Source organism: Danio rerio, chromosome 17, assembly GCF_049306965.1.
Source record: "Danio rerio strain Tuebingen ecotype United States chromosome 17, GRCz12tu, whole genome shotgun sequence".
Lineage (NCBI taxonomy): Eukaryota > Metazoa > Chordata > Actinopteri > Cypriniformes > Danionidae > Danio > Danio rerio.
In genome coordinates, this window is record NC_133192.1 from 9892355 (window position 1) to 9916945 (window position 24591).

The 24591-nt window shown below is 34.8% G+C and overlaps 2 protein-coding genes across 4 annotated transcripts in view; one reads left to right on the forward strand and one right to left on the reverse strand.

Annotated features, from left to right (window-relative positions):
- Positions 1 to 7667: 7667 nt before the first annotated feature.
- tex36 (testis expressed 36) lies at positions 7668 to 12358 on the reverse strand. The gene is made up of 4 exons (NM_001327922.1): positions 12222 to 12358; positions 10382 to 10522; positions 8330 to 8410; positions 7668 to 8245 (listed from the first exon to the last, which is right to left on the reverse strand). The coding sequence occupies exons 1-4, from the start codon at positions 12270 to 12272 to the stop codon at positions 7919 to 7921; spliced, it is 600 nt and encodes a 199-aa protein (NP_001314851.1). The 5' UTR covers positions 12273 to 12358; the 3' UTR covers positions 7668 to 7918.
- Positions 12359 to 13088: 730 nt separating this feature from the next.
- edrf1 (erythroid differentiation regulatory factor 1) overlaps positions 13089 to 24591 on the forward strand; it is a 38042-nt gene continuing 26539 nt past the window's right edge. For all 3 annotated transcript variants that reach the window (XR_012393235.1, XM_021467293.3, XM_689672.11), the window contains exons 1-11: positions 13089 to 13523; positions 15230 to 15438; positions 15835 to 15901; positions 16614 to 16739; positions 19456 to 19580; positions 19668 to 19818; positions 19894 to 19986; positions 21235 to 21356; positions 22384 to 22495; positions 22707 to 22854; positions 22956 to 23067. Coding sequence is in view for 2 of the 3 variants with exons in the window: in XM_021467293.3 (XP_021322968.1) it covers positions 13434 to 13523; positions 15230 to 15438; positions 15835 to 15901; positions 16614 to 16739; positions 19456 to 19580; positions 19668 to 19818; positions 19894 to 19986; positions 21235 to 21356; positions 22384 to 22495; positions 22707 to 22854; positions 22956 to 23067 (1355 nt within the window). In the remaining variant the exon portion in view is untranslated. The remainder of the gene's footprint in view (positions 13524 to 15229; positions 15439 to 15834; positions 15902 to 16613; positions 16740 to 19455; positions 19581 to 19667; positions 19819 to 19893; positions 19987 to 21234; positions 21357 to 22383; positions 22496 to 22706; positions 22855 to 22955; positions 23068 to 24591) is intronic.

The following is a 24591-nucleotide window of genomic DNA, read 5'->3' on the forward strand; positions in this document are numbered from 1 at the left end:
ACTGAATGTGATTCAGTGTTATGATATACTCTCGACATAACCATAACTTTGTCACCTATGCTTTTTCAATCAGGTTTAGTTCAGGACTCTGGGCTGGCCATTTTATTATTTTAATGTTTTCGAATTCAATGTAGAATTTGAAAGTTGTTATTGTCTGACATCGCACCAAAAAATAGCACCATCCCATCGCCCCTCTCTCTCGACAGCTTTTCTTCCTGTCTAAACACTGTCCTATCCAAATAAATGCAAAAATAAATCAATAAATAAAATATAAATTCTATCAATACTGACACCAGTGGCCATTAGGTGAACTGCAGCCATTGAGTTATTGCATATGCTCACAAAATAAACAACATATAAGACACTACTGAATGTGATTCAGTGTTATGATATACTCTCGACATAGCCATAACTCTGTCACCTATGATTTTTCAATCAGGTTTAGTTCAGGACTCTGGGCTGGCCATTTTATTATTTTAATGTTTTCGAATTCAATGTAAAATTTGAAAGTTGCTATTGTCTGACATTGCACCAAAAAAAGCACCATCCTATCGCCCCTCTCTCTCAACAACTTTTCTTCCTGTCTAAACACTGTCCTATACAAATAAATGCAAAAAACGTAAATAAATAAATAATAAATTCTATCAATACTGACACCAGTGGCCATCAGGTGAACTGCAGCCATTGAGTTTTTGCTTGTGCTCACAAAATAAACAACATATAAGAGACTACTAAATGTGATTCAGTGTTATGATATACTCTCGACATAGCCATAACTTTGTCACCTATGATTTTTCAATCAGGTTTAGGTCAGGACTCTGGGCTGGCCATTTTATTATTTCAGGGTTTTCAAATTCAATGCAGAATTAGGATATTATAGTTATTGTCCGACATTGCACCAAAAATAGCACCATCCCATCACTCTCTCTCCCCAACTTTTTATCCTATCTAAACACTGTCTTATCCTAATAAATGCAAAATAATATATAAATAAATAATAAATTGTTTGTAACACTCACACAAGTGGCCATTAAGGGAACTGCAGCCAGTAAGTTGTCCAAAAGTCGGTCCTGGAGGGCCGGTGTCCTGCTGACTTAACTCCAACTTGCTTCAACACACCTGCCTGGAAGTTTCTAGTATACCTAGTAAGAGCTCGATTAGCTGGTTCAGGTGTGTTTGATTAAGGTTGAAGCTAAACTCTCCAGGACACTGGCCCTCCAGGACCGAGTGTGGACAGCCTTGGCTTAGATGCACAAAACAAAAGACTACTGAATGTGATTCAGTGTTATTATATACTCTTGACATGGCCTTAACTTTATATTTTTCAGAGATTTTCAATCAGGTTTAGATCTGGACTCAGGGCTGGCCATTTCATTATTTTAAAGTTTACGGCTTTAAGGAACAACTTTATCTGCTTTGCTGTGTTCAGGGCTCACTGTCCTGCATGACAATTGCTTTTTGACTGAGCGATGAATGCAGTAAAGGATTCCCATGTTGCTGAAGGAGCTTCTGATAAACTTTTTCATTTACTCTGCCATGTAGAACATCTAAACCATCAGATTTCCTGTTTCTGTTCTGATTTCTTTACACATGTTGGGTTCAATCTTTCCCCATTTTTGGGTGGTTTTTACATGCTTTCATCACTAAAGAACTTGGAGCAGTTTGCTGTATACACAACATGCTCTGCAGCAAGAAATAGTCTACAAATTATAGATTTGGGAAAAAAAACTTCTCTTGCTAAAAGGGTCATTCCTTGATGACAAATTTTTGATTAGTAACATAAATTGCTAAGAACTTAATTTAGCAGCATCATTTTGAAAACATAGCTCTATATACATTTCTGTAGATCGCAAATTATGTAGCCAGAATTACATATACGTTCTTTAAAATAAACGCTACAGGGCGGTATGACAGGATTCCTTTTCATGCTAGCAGCTGACTGCAAAGGAGTTGACCACGATAACGGGCTTTAAGTCTGGCAAATAACGGTTCCATAAAGCGGGTAAGACAAAAACAAAAGCCAAAAAATTAAATAAACAAGTAAATAACAAGGTGAGAATGTAACAAAATCTGAAAACATGGTAAGCTTTTCTTTCTCTGGATTTTTTAAAACTATCGGTTGGGTTTAGGGAAGTGGGTGGGCACTGGTCAATCAGTGCTTTCGAAAACACTATCGGTTGGGTTTAGGGAGGGAGGAGGGTCGGTCGGTCAGTTATTTAGTCAGTCAGTTGACAGCGGCCTCTGGTGGATGTATGTGAGAACAGCAGGCACGAATAGTACTTGCAAGAGAAATCTGAGATCTCAAAAAGCAAACACAGCAGCCTCCAGAAATCTCCAGAAATGTATATAGCAGTACATTTTCAGAATGAGCCTGGGTTGTAATTTGGACAGGATTAAAGGCAATTTTCTCATCAATATTTAGATTTTTCCGAAGCTTTATATTCCAGATTTTCAAATAGTTGCATCTCTGCCACATATTATCCCATCACAGCAAACCAAACATCAATGAGAAGCTTATCTATTCAGCTTTCAGATGATGTATACATCACAATTTCAGAATATTGACACAGTATGACTGGTTTTGTTGTCCTCGGTCCCAAATATGCTTACAAAAACTTGTTATAGGAATAAGTACACATAAACATCTGCCTCAAAATTTAGGAAAATGTAGGTGATCTCTAATTTTGAGCTTCACTGTTTGTTTTCACAAGCTCAATAGTTTAGATGAGGTAAAAGTTTATTAAGAAACTATTTTTGACAATAAACTCTATGGATCTGTGTGTAGTTTTAATCAATCCCTTTTTTTCTAAAACACATTGACTTTACAGCACATTTTGCTCTTTCGACATTCTATAAGCATTCATTCAGAAGTGCTTTAGATTTTCCCAGCAAAACAGTCTAGAGTCCTTCACATAAAATCAGTTTAAAGTCAGGCTTATATAAACAACTTAGAAGTCAGGGAAGGTCACATTTTTAAACTTTTGCTGCAAGCTGTTCACACACCGGGGATAAAAAGCAATTGAAACACGTCAATTCAAAATACGCAAATTTAAAAAGAATATATATACTTAAATCTTCATCAAACAGGCTCAGAAGCGCCCTTGTGAAATGTAACCATGGTTTTATAACAAATAAAAGAAAACAATCATGTTGTTTTTGTTGTTGAACCAAAAGTAATCACAAATTAATCAAGGTTTTGAAGCACTAATCATATTTGTAGTACAAATTTCCTTATTGAATGATAATCGATATACAGAAATGCATGGTTAACTCACTCCTACTATAATAAAACCATGGTTCATTTTCTTAAGTGTTTATTACCCCTTTTAAAGTGGCAGTACAATCAAATATGATTCCACACTAACCACATTTTTAATAAAAATCTCCTACAAATGATAATCAATACACAAACACATGGTTAATTCAACCATGTTTCATTATTATAAGTGTTTGTTAGTGTGTTCTGACCCTTTTAAATTGGCAGTACAATTAAAATTGGTTCCGCACTAGCCATATTTGTAGTAAAAATGATAATCAATACACAAAATATGCATGGTTAATTCCCTCTTGCTATAATAAAACTATGATTAAGGATTTGTTAGCATGTACTGTCCCTTTTAAAGTAGCAGTACAATCAAATATGGTTCCACATTAAACATATAGTAAAAATGTTCTATAAATGATACACAAAACACAAAAACATGATTAATTCAGTCTTACTATAATAAAACCATGGTTCATTTTCTAAAGTGTTTATTAGCATGTTACTGACCCTTTTAAAGTAGCAGTACAATCAAATATGGTTCCGCACTAACCCTATTTGTAGTTAAAATAATAATCAACACACGAAAATACATGGTTAATTCACTCTTCCTATAATAAAACTATGGTTAAGGGTTTGTGAGCATGTACTGACCCTTATAAAGTGGCAGTACAATCAAATACGGTTCCACTCTAAACATATTTGTAGTAAAAATGTTCTTAAATGATAACCAGTACACAAAAATACATAATTAATTCACTCGTACTATAATAAAACAATGGTTTCTTTTCATAAGTGTTTGCTAGTGTGTACTGACCCATTTTAAAGTGGCAGTACAATCAAATATGGCTTTGCACTAATCGTATTTGTAGTTCAAATGATCATCAATACACAAAAATACACAGTTAATTCACTCTTACTATAATAAAACTATGGTTAAGGGTTTGTTAGCGTGTACTGACCTTTTTAAAGTGGCAGTACAATCAAATATGGTTCTGCACTAACCATATTTGTAGTCAAAATGTACTTATAGAAATTATAGAAATAATAATTTTCCACAAAGTTACACTTTTAAATCACTCTTTACCATAATTAAACCATGGTTCATTTTCATTTGTGTTTGTTAGTATGCACTGACCCCTTTTAAAGTGGCAGTACAATCAAAAATAGTTCCACACTAACCCTATTTGTTGTAAAAATATCTTACAAATGACAATCAATACACAAAAATACATAATTAATTCACTCTTACTTTAATAAAACAATGGTTCATTTTTCAAAGTGTTTATTAGTGTGCACTGACCCATTTTAAAGTGGCAGTACAACCAAATATGGTTTCGCACTAACCATATTTGTAGTAAAAATGATAATCAATATACAAAAATATATGGTTAATACACTCTTACTATAATAAATATCATGATTAAGGGTTTGTTAGCATGTACTGACCGTGGTAGTATAATCAAACATGGTTACACACTAATATTTGCGGTAAATATGTTCTTAAATGATAATCGATACACAAAAATACATGGTTAATACACTTTTATTATAATAAAAATCATGAGTAAGAGTTTGTTAGCATGTACTGACCCTTTTAAACTGGCAATATAATCAAATATGATTCCACACTAACCATATTTGTAGTTAAAATGATAATCAATAAACAAAAATACATGGTTAATTCACTCTTACTATAATAAAACCATGATTACATTAGGTGTTTGTAAGCATGTACTATCCCTTTTAAAGTGGCAGTGCAATCAAACATGGTTACACGTTAATTCACTTACTATAATAAAGCCATGACTAATTTTTATAAGTGTTTGTTAGCGTGTACTGACTCTTTTAAAGTGGCAGTACAATCACATATAGTTCTGCACTAACTATATTTGTAGTTAAAATGATCATCAATACACAAAAATACATGGTTAATTCACTCTTACTGTAATACAACTATGGTTAAGGGTTGGTTAGCATGTACTGACCCTTATAAAGTAGCAGTACAATCAAATAGGGTTTCACACTAACCATATTTGCAGTAAAAATCTCCTAAAACTGACAATCAGTGCACAAAAATACATAATTAATTCACTCTTACTATAATAAAACCATGTTTCATTTTCATGAGTGTTTGTTATCGTGTACTGACCCCTTTTAAAGTGGCAGTACAATCAAAGATGAATCTCAATGAGATGCAGTTCTTTGATCTCGACCGGGTTATTCTGCATTCAATTCTGCAAAATCCATCAGCTCGTGTCCTGCAATCTATTTTTCAACAGAGAGAATCGCACTGGGCTTTCAATGAATAGACAAATCATATTAAGATCAGCTTTTAGCATTCTAACAACAAAGACTATCAGCTCGCCCAGCGCAAGTCAGACAATATTAAAAGAACAGACAATGTTAAGAGAAGTCTTTGTGCCATCGCCATGGCAACATGTTTTTTTCACCCTTCTCAGGCTTATCTTTCATGAATAGGTTATGAAAGAAATGTAACGTGTAAAAGTTCATTAGCATCAAAGAAATAAATACTTAATTACTGCATGTCATTCTTCTTGCCTTGCATTTGTGAATTAAAGAGAGCGATTCCCCCCCAAATAACTGGATATGTTGTTAAAGGAGATCTGGATTGTCTTTTCCAGGTGCCAGCAGACAGAGATACAGCTGCTGTTTCAAATGCAACACCTGCTGGAAGAAGATGGCAATCTTACGCTCTGTCTTTGAAGCTGAGATAATGTAACGCCGCTCACTGTTTAATCTCTTTCAAAGGCAGAAATTCTGAGCTCTAGCCCAAACTTCATACTTTTTTATAATACACTTATATCCATACAGATCCCACTGTTACTCACTTTGAACCACGTCAGGTGAGTAAAACGCCACATTAAACAACAATGTAATTTTGTGATGTTGTTAATATTACTATAAGAGATATGATATTACAAAAAATAGATGTTTAATATTTGGTTATTGCAGCATGACAGAGCTTTTGTGGTGACACTCAATAATAATGCATGAACTTGCATGAACTAACATTGAGAAACACATATGAATTGTTGTTAACATTAAGGAAATGCAGCTGTTCATTTTTAGTTTATGCTACCATTCATTTCAGCAATGTGTATATGGAGCCAGATCAGTCTCAAAAATAATACTTTTACAAAATGAAATTTACAATTACGAATTGGATTTGTGTGTTTATGAATCGTGTTTTGAATTTACGAATTGAACTTGTGTAAGGCGATGCAGTGGCGCAGTAGGCAGTGCTGTCGCCTCACAGCAAGAAGGCCGCTGGGTTGCTGGTTCGAGCCTCTGCGTTTCTGTGTGGTGTTCTCCCTGCGTTCACGTGGGTTTCCTCTGGGTGCTCCGGTTTCCCTCACAGTCCAAAGACATGCGGTACAGTCTGAGTAGGCTAAATTGTCCGTAGTGTATGAGTGTGTGTGTAAATGAGTGTGTGGATTAATGTTAACCAGAGATGGGTTGCGGCTGGAAGGGCATCCGCTGCATAAAAACGTGCTGGATAAGTTGGTGGTTCATTCCGCTGTGGCAACCCTGGTTAAAATAAAGGGACTAAGCCAAAAAGAAAATGAATGAATGAATTTGTGTATTTTAGAATCGTGTTTCGAATTTTCGAATTGGATTTGCGTAATTAGTAATTGTGTTTTCCTTCAGCTTAGTCCTTTTATTCATCAGGGGTTGCCACAGCGGAAAGAACGGCCAACTTATCCAGCTTATGTTTTACACAGATACCCTTCCCGCTGCAACCCAGTACTGGGAAACACCCGTACACTCTCACATTCACTACGGCCAATTTAGTTTATTCAATTCACCTATAGCACATGTCTTTGGACTGCAGACCTTCTTGCTGTGAGGCGACAGTGAGCCACTGAGCCACCGTGCCACCCTAATTTCATAATTAGTTCATGTTAACTAACGTTAACTAATTTATGTTTACTGTTAATACCAAAGTTTGCAATACCAAAATGCCAAAGCTTTCGATCAAAAGTCTGAGATTTCGATATTAATTCAGTTAATATTAATCGTTTATTAATCTTTTTTTTGTTATTAATATTGCAAACTTCACACAGAAATGCCAACTGAGCCAGACGAAGCTCGAACCAGCGACATCGCTACCCAGTGCGCGACTGCGCCTCCCATACTTATATACTTTACAATATTTGTTATTTTACAACATAAGGGTTTAAATAAATCATATTATTTATTTGATATGATATGATTTTTTATATGTATTTAAAAGCAGTGGCGCTGTAGGTCGCCTCACAGCAAGAAGATATATATATATATATATATATATATATATATATATATATATATATATATATATATATATATATATATATATATATGTTTATTTTATTTCAAGTAATTAAATTGTTGTAAGTGTAACGTTTTTATTTATTTCATTATAATCACCCTGAAACTAACAAAAATAACAAATTCTGACTAAGTTTCTGTTGTCATAATACACTGTATATGTCATTTAACACTTTACAGAATGAAACCCTTCAGATTTTATGACGGTGCAAGCACAATATTAACAATGAGCACACTGACCTCTGCTGGTCAAATAGCACACTTATTAAGAGATTCCTTTGCAGTGTCATAATCATTAACTGTGTTCGGACCGTCTCTGATTCAGGTAGTTAATGAGTGGTTAGCGTCTGCTAGTACACTTAAAGGAGTGAACTGTTTAGCGTCATCCCTCCCAAACCACATAAAACACTGATCAGCCTGAGCCGCAGCGTTCACCTGAGACCTCGCCGAGTGATCTCTAGGGAAACGCCTTCTGATTTTGTCCTCTCTGCTCTCTATTTGCTGTCTGGGCAGGAAGTCCTTCTGATAAACTGAGTCTTCCCACTTTACTGCAGTAACCAGACTCGGGGTGCCATGATGATGATGGCGCAGGCTGTAATGAGAGTTATGCTGGCGACGCTCATCCAGACATTTCTTACGGCCTGAACCCTTTATGAACACACACATAAACGTATATATGAAAATATAATAGGCATAATCACTCTTCATTGTATTATATAGTGACAAACTCACCTGGTCATATACATCAATACATTGCTGCAGTGCTGTGCGGTTATCATGCATGGATAATGGATATTCTCTGCCCATTGTTTTCTGTGACATCAACAACAAAACACTCAGGGTATGTTTCTTTAAAAAAAATGAGTGCAGTAAACATTAATTTATAGCAGAATCTGGTAAATGAATGTGTAAATAGACATATAGTACTATTATGGTTACTGTGTTGTAAACTGACATGCCTGTATTCAATAATGCAATTTATTGTGGTAATATATGTGCTCATAATTGTTATAAAATGTATTGAAAGATTACTTATTATTCAAACTACCTAACATACCCTTTTTTCAAAGATGTAATATAAAGTCTCAGATGTCTCTAGAGTGTGTATGTGAAGTTTCAGCTCAAAATACACAACAAATAATGTTTTATAACTCTTTGAAACTGCCCCTTTTAGGTTTGATCCTAATTGTGCCATTTTGGTGACTGTTGCTTTAAATTCAAATGACATTGTGCTCTTTTAAAAAGAGGGCGGGGCTACAAATGCCTCTGTGTCAGCATAGTGGCAGATTCAAAGACAAGATTATTGTCCTATGCTAATGAGGAGAGATCATTGCTTGTGGGAGGGGCTTTCCCCCTCTGATGACATATACAAAGGGAGAAGGTCAATCAAAGTGTTTCTGCAGACTTTTTTTAAAAAGTGTGATTATAAAAAATAGAATTAATACTGTTTTACCATTAGAAGCTGGTTATATTCACAGACTGTTGCCACACAACTGTTTTTAAACCCTTTATAAAAGTGATTTTTGCATAATAGGTCCCTTTTAAAGACTTGTATTGGCAGTGGTGTTCATCAGAGCACTGAATACTTAAAAGTCTTACCCCGGTTTCACAAACAAGGTTTAAGGCTAGTCCAGATTAAATTGCATGTTTGAGCTGTCTCAACTCAAAATAACTTGCGGTGAGATGTCTAAAAATACGTCAGTGCCATTTTTTTTGTCTCCAGGTGCACACCAGTAATATATTTTTCTAAGGCTATTTGTTTATGAATGTGGCTTAAATAGTTTAATTTAACTAAGGCCTTGTCCTGGCTTAATATAAGCCCTGTTTGTAAAACTGAGCCTTAAAGTTCATTTTGCCAGCACACATTGTTATTATTTAGGTAAACAATTACTTGAGCAAGTGAATCCAATAAAAAAAAAACAATTATTTTGTTATCTTCAATCAAATGCGGTTCTTCACTGTTGACGCCAGTTTGACAGCTTCAGCTGCAGTAGTCTTAACCACGCCCCTCTTACTGTTAGTATGCAATGAGAAAAATATGCATAAAAAGAAAGCCCCGCCCCCTACTTAAAATTCTGTTTCAGTTGGAAGTACATCAACATACCTCATATGTTAACATAAATAAAATAATCTGACAATGAAAACAACTTAATCTTAGGCGATGCTCATTTTCTGCTGACATTTGAGAACTCATTAAAAAGCCATGGCGGTTTTATTTTATAGAGCTCATAGCTAATTAAGTTCAGTAGATATGTCTCATTAGATTTTTGTTAATGCATTACCTTAAGTTTACTAATGAGACTCTGTTGTAAAGCGGCACCTAGTGTTCTCTCCCTTTGCAATTGAAATTAATCATTTAATTAGTTTGAAAACATTTGTTTCCTCCGAGGCATTATGTTACTTCATTATAGTAGCTTGTGGGCAGCATGGTGGTGCAGTGGGTAGCACAATCGCCTTACAGCAAGAAAGTCGCTGGTTCGAGCCTCGGCTGGGTCAGTTGGCGTTTCTGTGTGGAGTTTGCATGTTCTCCTCGTGTTTGTGTGGGTTTCCTCTGGGTGTTCCGGTGAAGACATGCACTAGATGTGAGTTGGGTAAGCTAAAATTGTCCATGTATGTGAATGAGTGTGTATGGATGTTTTCCAATGATGGGTTTCAGCTGGAAGGGCATCCACATACGTAAAACATATGCTGGATAAGTTGGCAGTTCATTCCTCTGTGGCGACCCCAGATTAATAAAGGGACTAAGCCGAAAAGAAAATTAATGAATGAATTATAGTATCTTACCTTCTCAGGATTGATAAATACTTTGGGATATCGCTGCTCTGATGGTGTCAGTGGTTGAGAAACAGCATGTGCCAGTGCTGAACCTGTGCTGGTGCAAAGATGATGTGTCTGTTCGGTTTGTGAAAAACCAGTGTGGACAAACTGGAAAATAAGTGCAGACAGACTGGTCAAATAATCAACTCAGCTAACAAAAATTTAAATAAGCATAGACCACAAAAAAAATGTTTTAGGATTAGGATAGGACAATATGTGCAAATACGGACAACTTTGAATATCTGGAACATGAGTGTTAAAAAAATCTAAATATTGAAAAAATATTTTTTAAAAATGTGTTTTCTGATTGAAGTACTAAGCAATACATATTACAAACCAAACATTTAGTTTTGATATATCTACTGTAGGAAATTTACAAAATATCGTCATGGAATCTATGATATACTTTATTTTGATGGTCCCTTTAATGCAGGGATGTCAAACTCAATTCCTGGAGGGCCGCAGCCCTGCACAGTTTAGTTCCAAACCTAATTAAACACACCTGATCTAACAAATTGAGTCCTTTAGGCTTGTTATAAACCTACAGGTAAAGCTGCGGTCACACTAGAGTTTGTGCGTGTGAAATCCTGTCATGTGGAGCTGCGAAAAGGGGTGGGATTAAACAAGATGATTAGTCAATAAAAAAGCGAGCGATTGCTCCATGTTTTAAATTTCTGTCCGGAAAGGTCATGTTTTGATACTCGATTGGTCTCACGCAGTCAAGTGAGGCGATTTCGCAGGTCAGAGTTCACCAAGCTTGAACTTTACACAGCAGCAACCTGCGAAACTTGATGCATGACCCTGCTCTTCCGGTCTGACGCATTTGTGTGCCTATGAATGGAAGTCTATGGGAGGAAAAGCCCAGTGTGACCGCAGCATAAGTGTGTTGGAGTATGCTGTTTAATGCATTTTGTTGAGTTTAAGTTACATTGCATCTACATGCCAACTAATTCTCTATAGCGACTTCCAGATTCTTCCTAAAGTTGCTAGAGAGGCAGTGAGGGTCCTTTGAATTTGTGACGCGCTGGTGGCTTGGACAGACATGCAGAGCCCAAGACGTTATATTATAAAGTAATATGGCTCCTATATTCTCATTAGATTATTAGTGGACTGTTATGGTTGGGGTTGGGGTTAGTGTAAGTTGACTTGTAAAGTTGACTTGTAATGTACTTGCAAAGTTTCTTAAAGTCAGATAAATTTCTGTTGAAGGACCATTATCAGCAGATATAAGCAGACCGTCTACTACTCAAATGAGAATTAATTGGCATGCAGTTGCAATGCAACTTTTAGTCAACAAAATGTGCAATAGGGACCATCGAAATAGTGTTACCTAATCTTTATTTAAAGTACAATGTAAAATGATGTGTTGGAAAAATAATTTCTCAATGCCTATTTCTTAAAAACCACAAATGTATATATTTTTGTGCTAACATTTTGAGAACATTAATAAAGTCCAGAAACTTTTACTGAAAGTTTTACTTTAACTTACGTTTTAACATAACTAATATATTATCAAAACGTTTTGTTAAAGTTCTTGATATGTTATAGAAATGCTGTTTCTTAACGTTTAAATGCGTTAGGCTATAACCTTTTATTTCGGGAACGTAACATTAAAAGTAAACAAATAAAATAATTAAAAACGTTAAAATTTTATTTTTTTAAATGAGACTGGGTCATTTTGAATAAACGTTGCGTTCATGAACGAAACTTGACAAAAAGTTACTACCAAATGAGGCTAATCAAGTTCTGATGACGTAAACTGCGTCTGGAAAGAAAGAAAAAAAGAGTTAAAGTGCGGTTATCTTACCCAGTTTACACTCTTGTTCTTATTAAAGTATCTTTTGCCTCCTTTACTCATTGCGTGAGTTTTAATTTGAACAGTAAACTGTAGTATTTCTCCAAACGTTTATGACGCGACGGCCTGTAGGTGAACTCAGGTGAGAGCTGTGATTCTGTAACCATGGAAACAGAAAACACACACACACACACACACACACACACACACACACACACACATACACGCCATTCCGACACAGCTGTGCGGTGAAAATAAACCAACAAACATAATCACATACATGTGGAGAAATCAAAAATATCTCATATCATATATATGATTTAAAATACCATAAACGAGCCAATATTTATGAGAATAACGTTACTTTCTGTATAATTAACAGCCTATATTCCTTTTGTGTAAAACGGTATTGTTGTTAAAAACACAGTAGCACTTTTACGAGCCTTTGCATTTTTTTACAGTCGCAGTCGTTTTATATAGTAGTATAACATTAGTCGTGCCGTGATGTGTATTAATTAAATAAATGCATACAATAGAACTGAACTCACAAAAATTGAAATATATCTAATAATAGATTTCATTATATTGAAAATATCTCTTGTTTATATTGTAAACATATTTAGACTATGCGTTTTAAATATATATTATAGGGAAGGGAATATTACCCTCCATTATTATATATTTAAAACACATCGTCTAAATATGATTTTAAATGCAAACGTACATAACATATGCAGCTGATATAATATGAAAACATCAATATATTCGAATAAGCCTTAAATGTAAGACTATGAATTTGTTTACACAGTTCTACTACACGTTTCTACTCTTTTCTAGAAAGTGGCGATGTGACGTCACGACCACTTCCGGGTGAGAGGCACAGTAAGTTTGGAGTGCTCTGAGAGAAGCTTCCAGCTGACAAGACATTGGATTTTCTGTCGAAAACACCGTTTATTTGTGTTTGTACAATGAGCGAGGCGTGATCGATTAACCTGACAGACGTGGATATGTCACAAAAATATCGACATTTAGCATAAAACGCTGGAGATATTTAAAGAAGCGACATGCTGTTCTGTGTAGTGCTGTAGTGGATGTGATGATGCATGTTGTTAATATGGTAAATTTATGATCAGTTTTGGTCTATAAGTGGAAGAATATTCGACTGTGTGTGTGTTTTAAACGTTACCTTTGCGTGATTCGTGGTTTTGTGGAGCTTCTGGATGGATGAGTGTGCTGAATATGAGCTCTCAGGATAAGACAGACACAGATCTTAGACAGGAGGAGGAACACAGCAGCTCTGAGGACAACAAACAGGTCTGCTATACAGTCTCTGTGTTACTTTAACATAATAATTCAACACTGTAAGAGACTCGCAGTAGAGTAAGACGATGCCTGCTGGCACACTGCAGCATTTCTGTTTGGCCTGTTGCATTGTTTGTGTGTGTGTGTGTACATGTTTTTGTGACACATCAGGACACAAATCTGTATAATGATATAGGTATAACACAGGTATTACAAAAATGTGATGAAATATGAGGCCATTGCTGACGTCCTCATTTCTCAAAAAGCTTATAAATCCCACAGGGTGAGTTTATTCAGAGAGTAAAGCTGCACACAGTCTTCTGTGATGGTTGGGTTTAGGGGTAGGGTGGGTGAGGACAATACAATATACGGTTTGAACAGTATAAAATGAATGGAAACCTATGTAGTGTACCCACTTTTCTCAAAGACAAACGTGTGTGTGTTTGTGTTTATGCTAAATAATGTTTATGGTATAATCTAGATCAGTGGTTCTTAACTGGTTTGGCCATGGGACCCACATTTTTACATGGTCATCGAGCCGCGACCCAAATTTTTAGGAACTATAATATAATTTTAGGAATTATAATTAATTTGTATGTATTTGTTAACATACACAAGTAGTGACAGATAAATCATAAGAAAATCACTTAGACTTACAAATAAACAATATTTTATTATTGTCATTAAACAAAATATCTCAAATAATAGAAATATTACAAATTAAAAATGTTTGGTTTCTAAAAGTGCTCTTGTGAGCGCAGATCACTACATATGACACCCTGAGGTTTTAAGCCTTTTTTTTTCATCAATATATGTAAATCCATACTTTACATATTCGGGGTCGTTCTTGCGCTTCGACTTATTTGTTGCTATAATTAAATGAAATTTCACATGTCAATCGGTACAGTTGTCACTCGCATATTTCAAAATAAAAGTCTTGTATAAGCAAAACAAGGTAAAAATGAAACATTTGTTGTTTTTTGACCACACACTCTGCGACCCACAGAAAATGTTCCCGCGACCCACCACCAGTTGAGAAACTGATCTAGATCAGTGGTTCTCAACTAGTTTGGCCATGGGACCCACTTTTGTACATAGTCATCAAGCCGCGATAATTTTAGGAATTATAATTCATTTGTTTTTATTTGTTAACATACACAAGTAGTGACAGATAAATCATAAGAAAATCACCAAGACTTACAAGTAAACAATACTTTATTGCTGTCATTTAACAAAATTTATCAAATGATAGTAATATTACAGAGTAAAAACGTCAAATACTGTAAACAGGGGTTAGGGTGAGGAAAAGTTCAGTTGTCGCACACGCATTTCAAAATAAAAGTCTGATATAAGCAAAATAAGAAAAAAATTAAATTCTAAATCTAGATGGGATATAGCTGCAAAAACTCACATTTTTGTAACAGTGTACAACAATAATTAATATTTTTTTTAATTAACGTGAGGGGGTAGACGTTAATAAAATTCAATCAATGTGTAATTTAATTTGAGAATGTAAGCTGTTACCTGAAAAGAAAGAAAGATAGAGGTATTTTTAGTAAATATTTTCCAGATAAAATAACTTTTTACAGCTTTTTAATCCAGTCTTTTAAAATGCAGTATATAGGAAAAGAGAAAGAAACTAACTTCTCTCTCCAAATATGTATAAATGTGACATCTAGCAATATAATTGTTGTATATGCAATGTATTTGTGTTAAAGGAGGGGGTTATTTGTCTGGGCAACAATGAAGTGAAGAGTCGTGCAGTAGTGAAGTATTCGGCTGCTCCTCCTCCCTCCTCCTATGCATTACTACAAGAGAAGACCGACCTCAAGCTGCCACCAGCAAACTGGCTGCGCGAAAATGCTCAGCTGGGACCCGCAGGGACCACCATACTCGGGTCCAGCCGGAAAAGCAAACCCTTCTCCAGGTATGACTGATGAATTAATCATTTATAGGTGAGGTATACATTTTTGTAGACATAGAAACGTATTAAAATGCAAGTAAAGTACACTTACAAATGTTTATAGAAATAGAAACATATTAAATGCAAGAAGAGTACACTTTAATGCTTTAAATAACGTTTGTAAAAATGTCAAAATATTAATAATAAGAAATTATGTTTCATCATAATTCTATAGATCTATTTATGTAAAAATGTAATAACTGCACACTTAATCTCACCTTTATTCGTTAAAATGTAGAAAAGAGTAAGTGATCATACAAACTAAGTTATAGTATTAAGACTTAAAATGGCAACTAATTAAGAATGTAATTATTTATTAATGATTCTTGTTATAATTATGCCATTTATTTTTGATTGTAGTTTTGGGATGGCGTTTGACTTCATTGACTGTATAGGTGATGATGTCGATGTTGTGTCTGATTCAGAGGTGAGTATGTTATATTGGTATGTGTATATGACACAATGAATACAGCATTCCGCTTGGTTATTAAATGCCTTTCTAATGTGGTCAAGTCAGAGGATAAATTTTAAAGGTATTTTCTGATCATATTTTTGTATAATGACAAATAATATAACTGGATGTTGTTAACCCATGTAAAGCAGTTGTGTGAGATTTTAGATAGGTCATATAATAAATACTTAATTAAATTATTTATTTACAATATAATTAGCTGTTTTTGGCTTTAGTAAGAAAAAAAAAATATTATATATATATATATATATATATATATATATATATATATATATATATATATATATATATATATATATATACACACACACACACACACACACACACACACACACACACACACACACACATATATATATATATATATATATATATATATATATATATATATATATATATATATATATATATATATTAATCAGCATATTTAATTTCTGAATATTAGAATGTGACACTGAAAACTGGAATAATGATGCTGAAAATTAAGCTTTGACATTACAGGAAAAAAAACAATGTTAAAATCTATTCAAAATGTCAACTTATTTTAAATTGCAGTAATATTTCATAACATAACAGTATTTTTGTGTGTGTGTGTATATATATATATATATATATATATATATATATATAGTTTACAATAATTTATTATTATTATTTTACTTATCAGAACATCAAGAAGCTTCTGAAGATCCCGTACAGTAAATCTCATGTCAGCATGGCTGTTCATAGAGTTGGCAGCACTTTACTGTTGGACGAACTGGACATTCAGGAGCTCTTCATGAGGTCATCACAGGTAACTGGAAAAAGGGACTTATTTCTATAGCTGGACTAAGGGCCATATTAACAGCTTGCACCAGCACAAACAGATTTTTTTCAGGATTTACTAAATACGCACAGTGAGGAATTAGTGCTGAAAAGGCATGATGAGCAGTTGTTTTTGTGTCTGACCTTATTGAATGTGCATTTGTTGCTACAGTTACCCTTTCAGAAGCAATTGTATTTGAAGGAGTCACAATAAAATTTACTAACGTTTGCAATCTTCCGTTTATCTGTATTGAGCCATTACCTAATTACAGTACTTTAGCTATGATGACTTAATTCCAACCAAAGAGTAAAATATAGAGTAGGGGGGTGGGGTTTTTGCTTTCTACCAATCACTCACAGCAAAGTAATGGAGGGGCGGGGCTAAGCACATTTCATCGAAGCCACCAAACTGACACCGTCAGAGATTGACTGTTGTTTCAGAGTGGAAGCAAATGGCCAGATTTGGATTAAAGATTACCAAAACAAACAGGCTGTTTCTCATTATGCGTTCTTAAGCGATCTTCTGTCCTTGTGTCATCAACCACCAAAGTTCAGCTCCAAAACTCTAGACCACAAGAACAGAGGACGCTTGACAAAGCCCTGATGCATTCTTGATATTGAGGATGCACTGATGCAGACTTGAGCGCAGTACAAAACTCTGAAAGCTCCAGAAGTAATTATATATAAATAAGGCTATATAACGGAGGTGGGAAGTGCAGCATTTTATAACCGTTTATTGTTAAAGTTCAATGATATAACTTATTTATCTTAGGAGTTTTCCTACATGAGAAGGTGAAAGTAAATATTAATAAGAAAATATTTATAAAGGCATAAACGCATTAAGAGTGTTTATTTGCTGAAATTTATATTAAAATTGGTTATAATTGTATTGTGCAAAGAGTTTTTGTAAGGCTTTTGTGCATATATATATATATATATATATATATATATATATATATATATATATATATATATTTGTGTGTGTATGTGTATATATATATATATATATATATATATATATATATATATATATATATATATATATTTTTTTTTTTTTTTTTTTTTTTCACAAAAGGGATCGTTGTATGTAATGTTTAAATAATTTTCTGTTTAAACGCGCGAAGATCATGTGACCATCAGCAAGCACGCAGCATCTCATTCCTAAAAGGACGAGTTCTCTGTTCATTTGTTCGTTCTCCCGAGGTAACTTGGCCAGAAAGGCCTTCCCGATAATGCGGGGTCAATTTACTAGAACTTCTATGTTAAGCTGCTTTGACACAATCTACATTTTAAAAGCACTAAAGAAATAAAGATGAATTGAGTCCTTTCTCTGCGTTCTTGGAATTGAGAAACAGACAGTTTTTTTTCTTTCCAGATTTGCACAGATTAATGTTCACCTTAAGACTAACATGCACTAGCAAAATAAATATTTTACATTTTGATTTCATGCAGACTTTAAGCTCTCTTAAATATAAAACTGAGTTTTTAAGCCATGTCAGGTTTCTTAAATTTGACATATATTACCAAATTCCCAGCGTCAGTTTATAATGCTTTCTTTTTTTTGTAACTGCACATTTTTCCAAAAAAAAAAAAAAAAAAAAAAGGTATGGACAATATGGTGGTTGCTATATAGAAGTATTTCTTTTCCTCAGATAATAAGCATAGGGTCTTCTTATGTTCCAAAGCTCTGATTTGCATTGTGCTTTTTCTATTACATTGGTTGATATGTAAATAAGATGTTACGTCGTTGTTCTTTAATTTGCATGTTGCCAGTAAATCATCTCCAGAAATTTCCACACTGATCTGCTCTATTTTAGACTTTTTAGGCTTTCATGCTAATTTGCATTGTTCACTAAATCTGGCCCTAGATTTCATTCAGGCCCCTGCATCTCCATTTTACCTTTAAAGGACAATCCACCAATTCCTAAAGCACACTGCTGAGTTTTACACTTTTGTTTCGGAACGTGTCTCGTTTGCCTAGTTAGCGCGGTTCGAGTGGCATATGTGAACAGGGCAATCGCGCTCTGTTCCGCGCCAAAGTAATCGCTCCAAGATCGCTTGAGTGAGGTGGTCTCGGCTCGATTGAAACGAACCCTGGAGCGGTTCGATTGCAGTGAGAAAGCGATCCGATCCGAGCGCGGTTATATCACAGTGTTTTATGCATATGTAATAGGCTTACGGCTATATGAAGAGAGAGTTATGAGTAGGGCGGGAAGTTTCGCGAGTCTCCGGATGCCCGCAAACGAGTGATGATCTCCCGGTAATCTTGCGTCTCCCTCCCTCAAATAGGCATCGTCGCGCACCCTTCTCACCCCTCCCCACCGCGTCTCTCCTCAGACATGTCGCGCGCACGCACCTTGTCAATCACCACCAAACCACCACCTCTCCTGACAGCTAGGCGTGACGCTGCAAAATAAACCGTGACACTCTGACCAATGTAAGGAGAGTTTACTCGCACGTGACTTGTTTTAGCTCTTTTGGTCCGTTTAGAAACTTTGCAGTGTGAAAGCGAACCGCTCCAAGAGCAAATAGCAACAATGTAACAATTGTAATCTCTGTTTCGGAACAACTGAATCGATTCACAGGTGTGAAAGCACCCTTATAGTAGTATAACATTTATATATGCCTTTTAAAGTGTTAATAGTGTGCATAGTACCATCCTAAATATTATTTAAAATGAATATATTATTGCGTCTGCTTTCTAGACTAATGACTGGACGTGGCTGAAGGAGTTTTACCAGCGTCTTATAGACCAAAAGTGGCAGAGAAAGAAGAAAAGTAAAGAGCACTGGAACGAGAAGGCCATCCTCTCCAAATTCCTCTATTACAGGTCAGTAATAGAGACTTCACACCGATTCCATCCTACAAAAGCATTGATCACATTGACTTACAGCCACAATGCTCTTCTGTGTTGCAGTATAAACAGTGATGGGACTGCAGTGTCTGTGCCGTCAGATACAGAGCAAACAGGAGACGAGGGGTGTGGGGCAGGAACTGATGGACCCTCTTGGCCTGCGACTTTCAGCAGCTCCACCACTGATTCAGAAGAGTCTGCACTGCCCAAAGAGGTGTGTTCAGCTCTCATCTGCTTCTCATTTCTTTAATGTTTCTGAAGTTTAATGTGGATCACTTGTGTCTTTCAGGAGCAGGTGGACACATATGCTTTAGGTCACGTGTCGTCGGTTCCCAAAGAACAGAATCTACCCACGCTGTTTAATGAAGGAGAAAACAGTCAGGTAATGGCATTTATCCAACATGAACTAACCCTTTAATGCCAAAAAATTATATACAGTTTGTTACGTCCCGACCAGTCTAGGATTGGCAGGAACAATAACAAAAGTATAATTGAAACTTTTAAATAATAAATTTAGGGTTTCCCCTTCTCCTGTCCCAGCCCACAATAATCATAACCATTTTATCATGGAATAACAAGGTTTATTTATTTTTTTATCCATCACTTTAACTTGCTGGGAAATAATCCTAACTTACCTGCTAAAATAAAGAACCCCAAATAAACCTACAACAAACTTTCCTTTGTCCCTTACTGCCACAAACCAGGAGAAAATTGATTTTTAAAGTAAATGGCGATTCCCAACGTACAGCTTCAATTATTCAAAAATAATATATAGTTTTAATATAAGTGAAAACAAAGCACGGGCTTAGGTGAAATACGGCGAGCAGTTAGAAAAGAAATAAAGACTTGTCAGCTAACGGAATCAGCCAATCACACCACACTAATGCAACATTATAATATTATATATATATATATATTATATCAAATAAATGAACAAATAATTATTACGTTCAATAATGTAACAAGTTGAAGTCAGAATTATTAGCCCCTATGTTTATTTTTTCCCTAATTTCTATTTATCGGAGAGATTTTTCAACACATTTCTAAACATAATAGTTTTAACATCTCAGTTCTAATACCTGATTTATTTTATCTTTGTCATGATGACGGTACATAATATTTGACTAGATATTTTTAAGACACTAGTATTCAGCTTAAAGTGACATTACAAGGCTTAACTAGGTTAATTAGGCAGGTTAGGGTAAATAGGCAAGTTATTGTATTACGATGGTTTGTTCTGTAGACAATTGGAAAAAAATATAGCTTAAAGGGGCTAATAATTTTGTCCATAAATTTTTTTTAATGTCTTAAAATAAAAAACTGCTTATATTCTAGCCGAAATAAACAAATAAGACTTTCTCCAGAAGAAAAAATATTATCAGACATACTGTGAAAATTTCCATGCTCTGCATCATTTGAGAAATTAAAAAAAAAAAAAAAAAAAAAAACATTGAAAGGGGGACTCATAACTCTGACTTCATCTGTATATATGTATATATTTGTTGCAAAATTATATGTTTTATTTCATTAAATGTTTTGATATGATATACGTTTTGTTAATTATATATTTTAAAGAAACCCAGAACCACATTGTACATCACAATTCATGTATGTATTTGTACTCTCTCAGGGTTTGAGAAATGACTTTGTCCGAAATATTTTATGGACATTTGAGGACATCCACATGCTTGTGGGATCAAATATGCCAATTTTCGGAGGTGGACGATACCCAGCAGTCAGTTTACGTCTCAGGTTAGAGTACATTATTTTAGTTTTTTGTTCATTTTTTTCATGGTATAAATATATTATTATAAATTGCATTTGAAGGCTAAACCTAAATGTTTGCAGTCACTCAGTAAGATTTTCTTTACAAAATATGCATGTTTATTTATCAAGGCCCCAAAAAAATTACCAAAAGTGACATTAAAAGTGGTACAAAATCTCACAAAAGGGTTATATCTAAAATAAAGGCCTTTCTTATTCAGGACAAATCCTGTAAAAAAATGAATCAGAGTTTTCACAAAATTAGTTTCTTTTTCTTTGAGTGGCCAATCATCATATGAATCAGGATTAATGGATTCTTAAGCTTTACTATCACAAGAAGAAATGCCATTTTTTTATATTATACTAGAGAAAACAATCATTTTAAATAGTAAGAGATTTAGATTAATAAGAGTAATACATTTGCTGTATTTTAATTAAATCAAACACAGCCTTCATGCACATGAGTTAAAAATCTTACTGACTTTTGAAATGGAATTATGTATATACCTATTATACCTTTTATGCTTCTTTTTCCAAAATGTAAAATGAGTTTCTGATGTCCCGTCCCTAAAGTGTGTATGTGCATTTTCAGCTTAAAATACCACACAAATAATGTTTTAAAACTCTTTGAATTTGCCTCTTTTAGGCTTTGATACTAATTGTGTTATTCTGGTGACTGCCGCTTTAAATTCAAATGAGATTGTGCTCTTTTCAAAAGAGGACAGAGCTACAAATGCCTGTGTCAGCATAGTGGCAGATAAAAAAAAAGAAAGAATAACGTCCTATGCTAATGACGAAGAGATCGTCAATAATGAGCGGGGCTTTTCCCCTCTGATGACACGTACAAAGAGAGAATATCAATCAAAGAGTTTCTGCAGAAAAATTAAAATGAGTTTTTATTATTAGAGGCTGTCTATATTCACACACTGTTGCCATACAACTGTATTTAATCCCCTAAGTAATTTTTGCATAATAGATTCCCCCTAATTATTCTAATTTTACCTCATCATAACAGGGACAACAACAAACCAATCAACGTTCTCACAGGAATTGACTACTGGCTGGATAATTTGATGTGTAACGTACCAGAGCTGGTCATGTGCTTTCACGTCAATGGCATTGTTCAGGTAAGAACATCAAATCCACCTGTTACATTCATGCACTTGTTGATGTTCAATAGTATTCAATTTCCAGATCAATCAATCAATCAATCAATCAATCAATCAATCAATCAATCAATCAATCAATCAATCAATCAGAAAATCAATCAAGTGATATCAATTAGTGTTAAAGCACTTTACAAGCACCCAAAGTGCTAATAACTCTCTTTGTGTACAGAAATATGAAATGATAAAAACAGAGGACATCCCCAATTTAGAGAACTCCACATTCTCCACGCGGGTTGTGAAAGACATTGCTCAAAATATCCTGTCGTTCCTGAAATCAAACTGTACCAAAGAAGGACACACGTACTGGCTCTTCAAGGGTAGGTGGCTGACAAGCTGATGTTTGTTATCAACTGTTACTTCCAGTGGGCATACAACGTGGGTTTTTTAATTACAAATGTCCATGTGTTCATTCCTCCAGCCAGCGGGAGTGACATTGTGAAGCTGTACGACCTCACTACACTGTGTGAAGAAGCAGCAGAGGAGAAATGCCAGAATCCCTTCACACTTCCAGTAGCCGTGCTTCTCTACAAGTATGTTTTGCACTCGTTAGCACTAGTGCTGTCAGCAGATTAACATATTGAAATGTTGCACTGACTAATTTTAAACCCATTATTGCACACAGTCACATCACAATAATAATCATTTTTCAATTTTTTGTGTATATATTATTTGAAAACTGAACATTTTTTATTCATAGTATCTAATTTTTGATAGACATTAGCCCCTTTCACACAGTGATACCGGTAAATATCTGGAAAATTTCCGGAACGACTTTACCGGTATATTCAAAAAAGCGCTGTTCACACAGACGAGGACGTTACGGAAATTTTCCGGAAAAGAGCATTCACACATCCATTCCAAAATACCGGTAAATTCTGACATAATTTACCACAAATGAGCTTTAAACGGCTGCGCTTGTATTTGTAAACATTTGACTAAATTACAAACTCTGTGAATGATCAATATTGTAAACAACTATCGCAGGATCACTTTCGCATGTCGAGATGTTCATAATATGTGCGTGTGCAGGCGCTCACAGGCTGTTTCATGGGCACACGCAAAGCTTGAAGGTAAACGAACAATGGCTTATCATAAGCATCTCATCGATGATTATTTACACAGTTGGCATTAAGAAGAACATATAAACGTGATCTGACTAACTTCTAGCAGCTAAATGTGTCTGGAAAAATATTCAAAGGCTTTTATTCTCACAAACCGCGTGGACTGTTGTGATTGGCTAAAGCAGACGTCTCACGTCAGCACGTTCTAGACGTGCACGCGCTTATTACGGTAATCTTACTTCTGCATTCACACAGCGCAGCATTCCGGCAAATTGCCGGTAATGTTACAACTTCTCTTTCCGGAAAATAGCCAGAACGAATTTACCGGTATTTTCAAAAAGGACCTGTTCACACATACAACCTGTAGGTCTGTATGTGTGAAAGGGGCTATTAGTAGGCAATAGTATTTTATTACCCATCAGAGATGTAAAGCAATTTCAGAGAATTTGACTACAACACGCTAAATGTAAAACTACGGTAAAAACTCCTATTCAAGTGTTAAATTTTTTTTTTGAGAGAACTATCTTTTGAGAAAAGAAAGGTGTGGAAATATAAAAACAGATTATTGATTTGTGATATTCAGTGGCAACTAAAACACACATACTGGATCATTTTCTGTGTGTGTTGGAGTCTAAATTCAAATCAAGCCACTATTAAACCATCACTAAACAGCCCATGCTACTATTGAAAATGACATCTACTTCTTAAAGTAGACATCTACTTCTTAGTGGGTGCCTAAAGTAGTCCTGTCACAATAAGTCATTTTTGTTCTGTGATATATTGTCACAGAAATTATTGCGATAAGTGATATTATTGCCATTTTAAGACCATTTTATGCCACTTATTATTATATAAAGATTTTACAAAAGCATAATAATGCAGATAGACATAAACGCTTTCAAGGGACATGCTATTGATTTAAAAAAAGTGATAGTTCTAATATAAACTAGACACCTATTATGTAAAAGACATTTTAAAATGGCTTTAATTTTA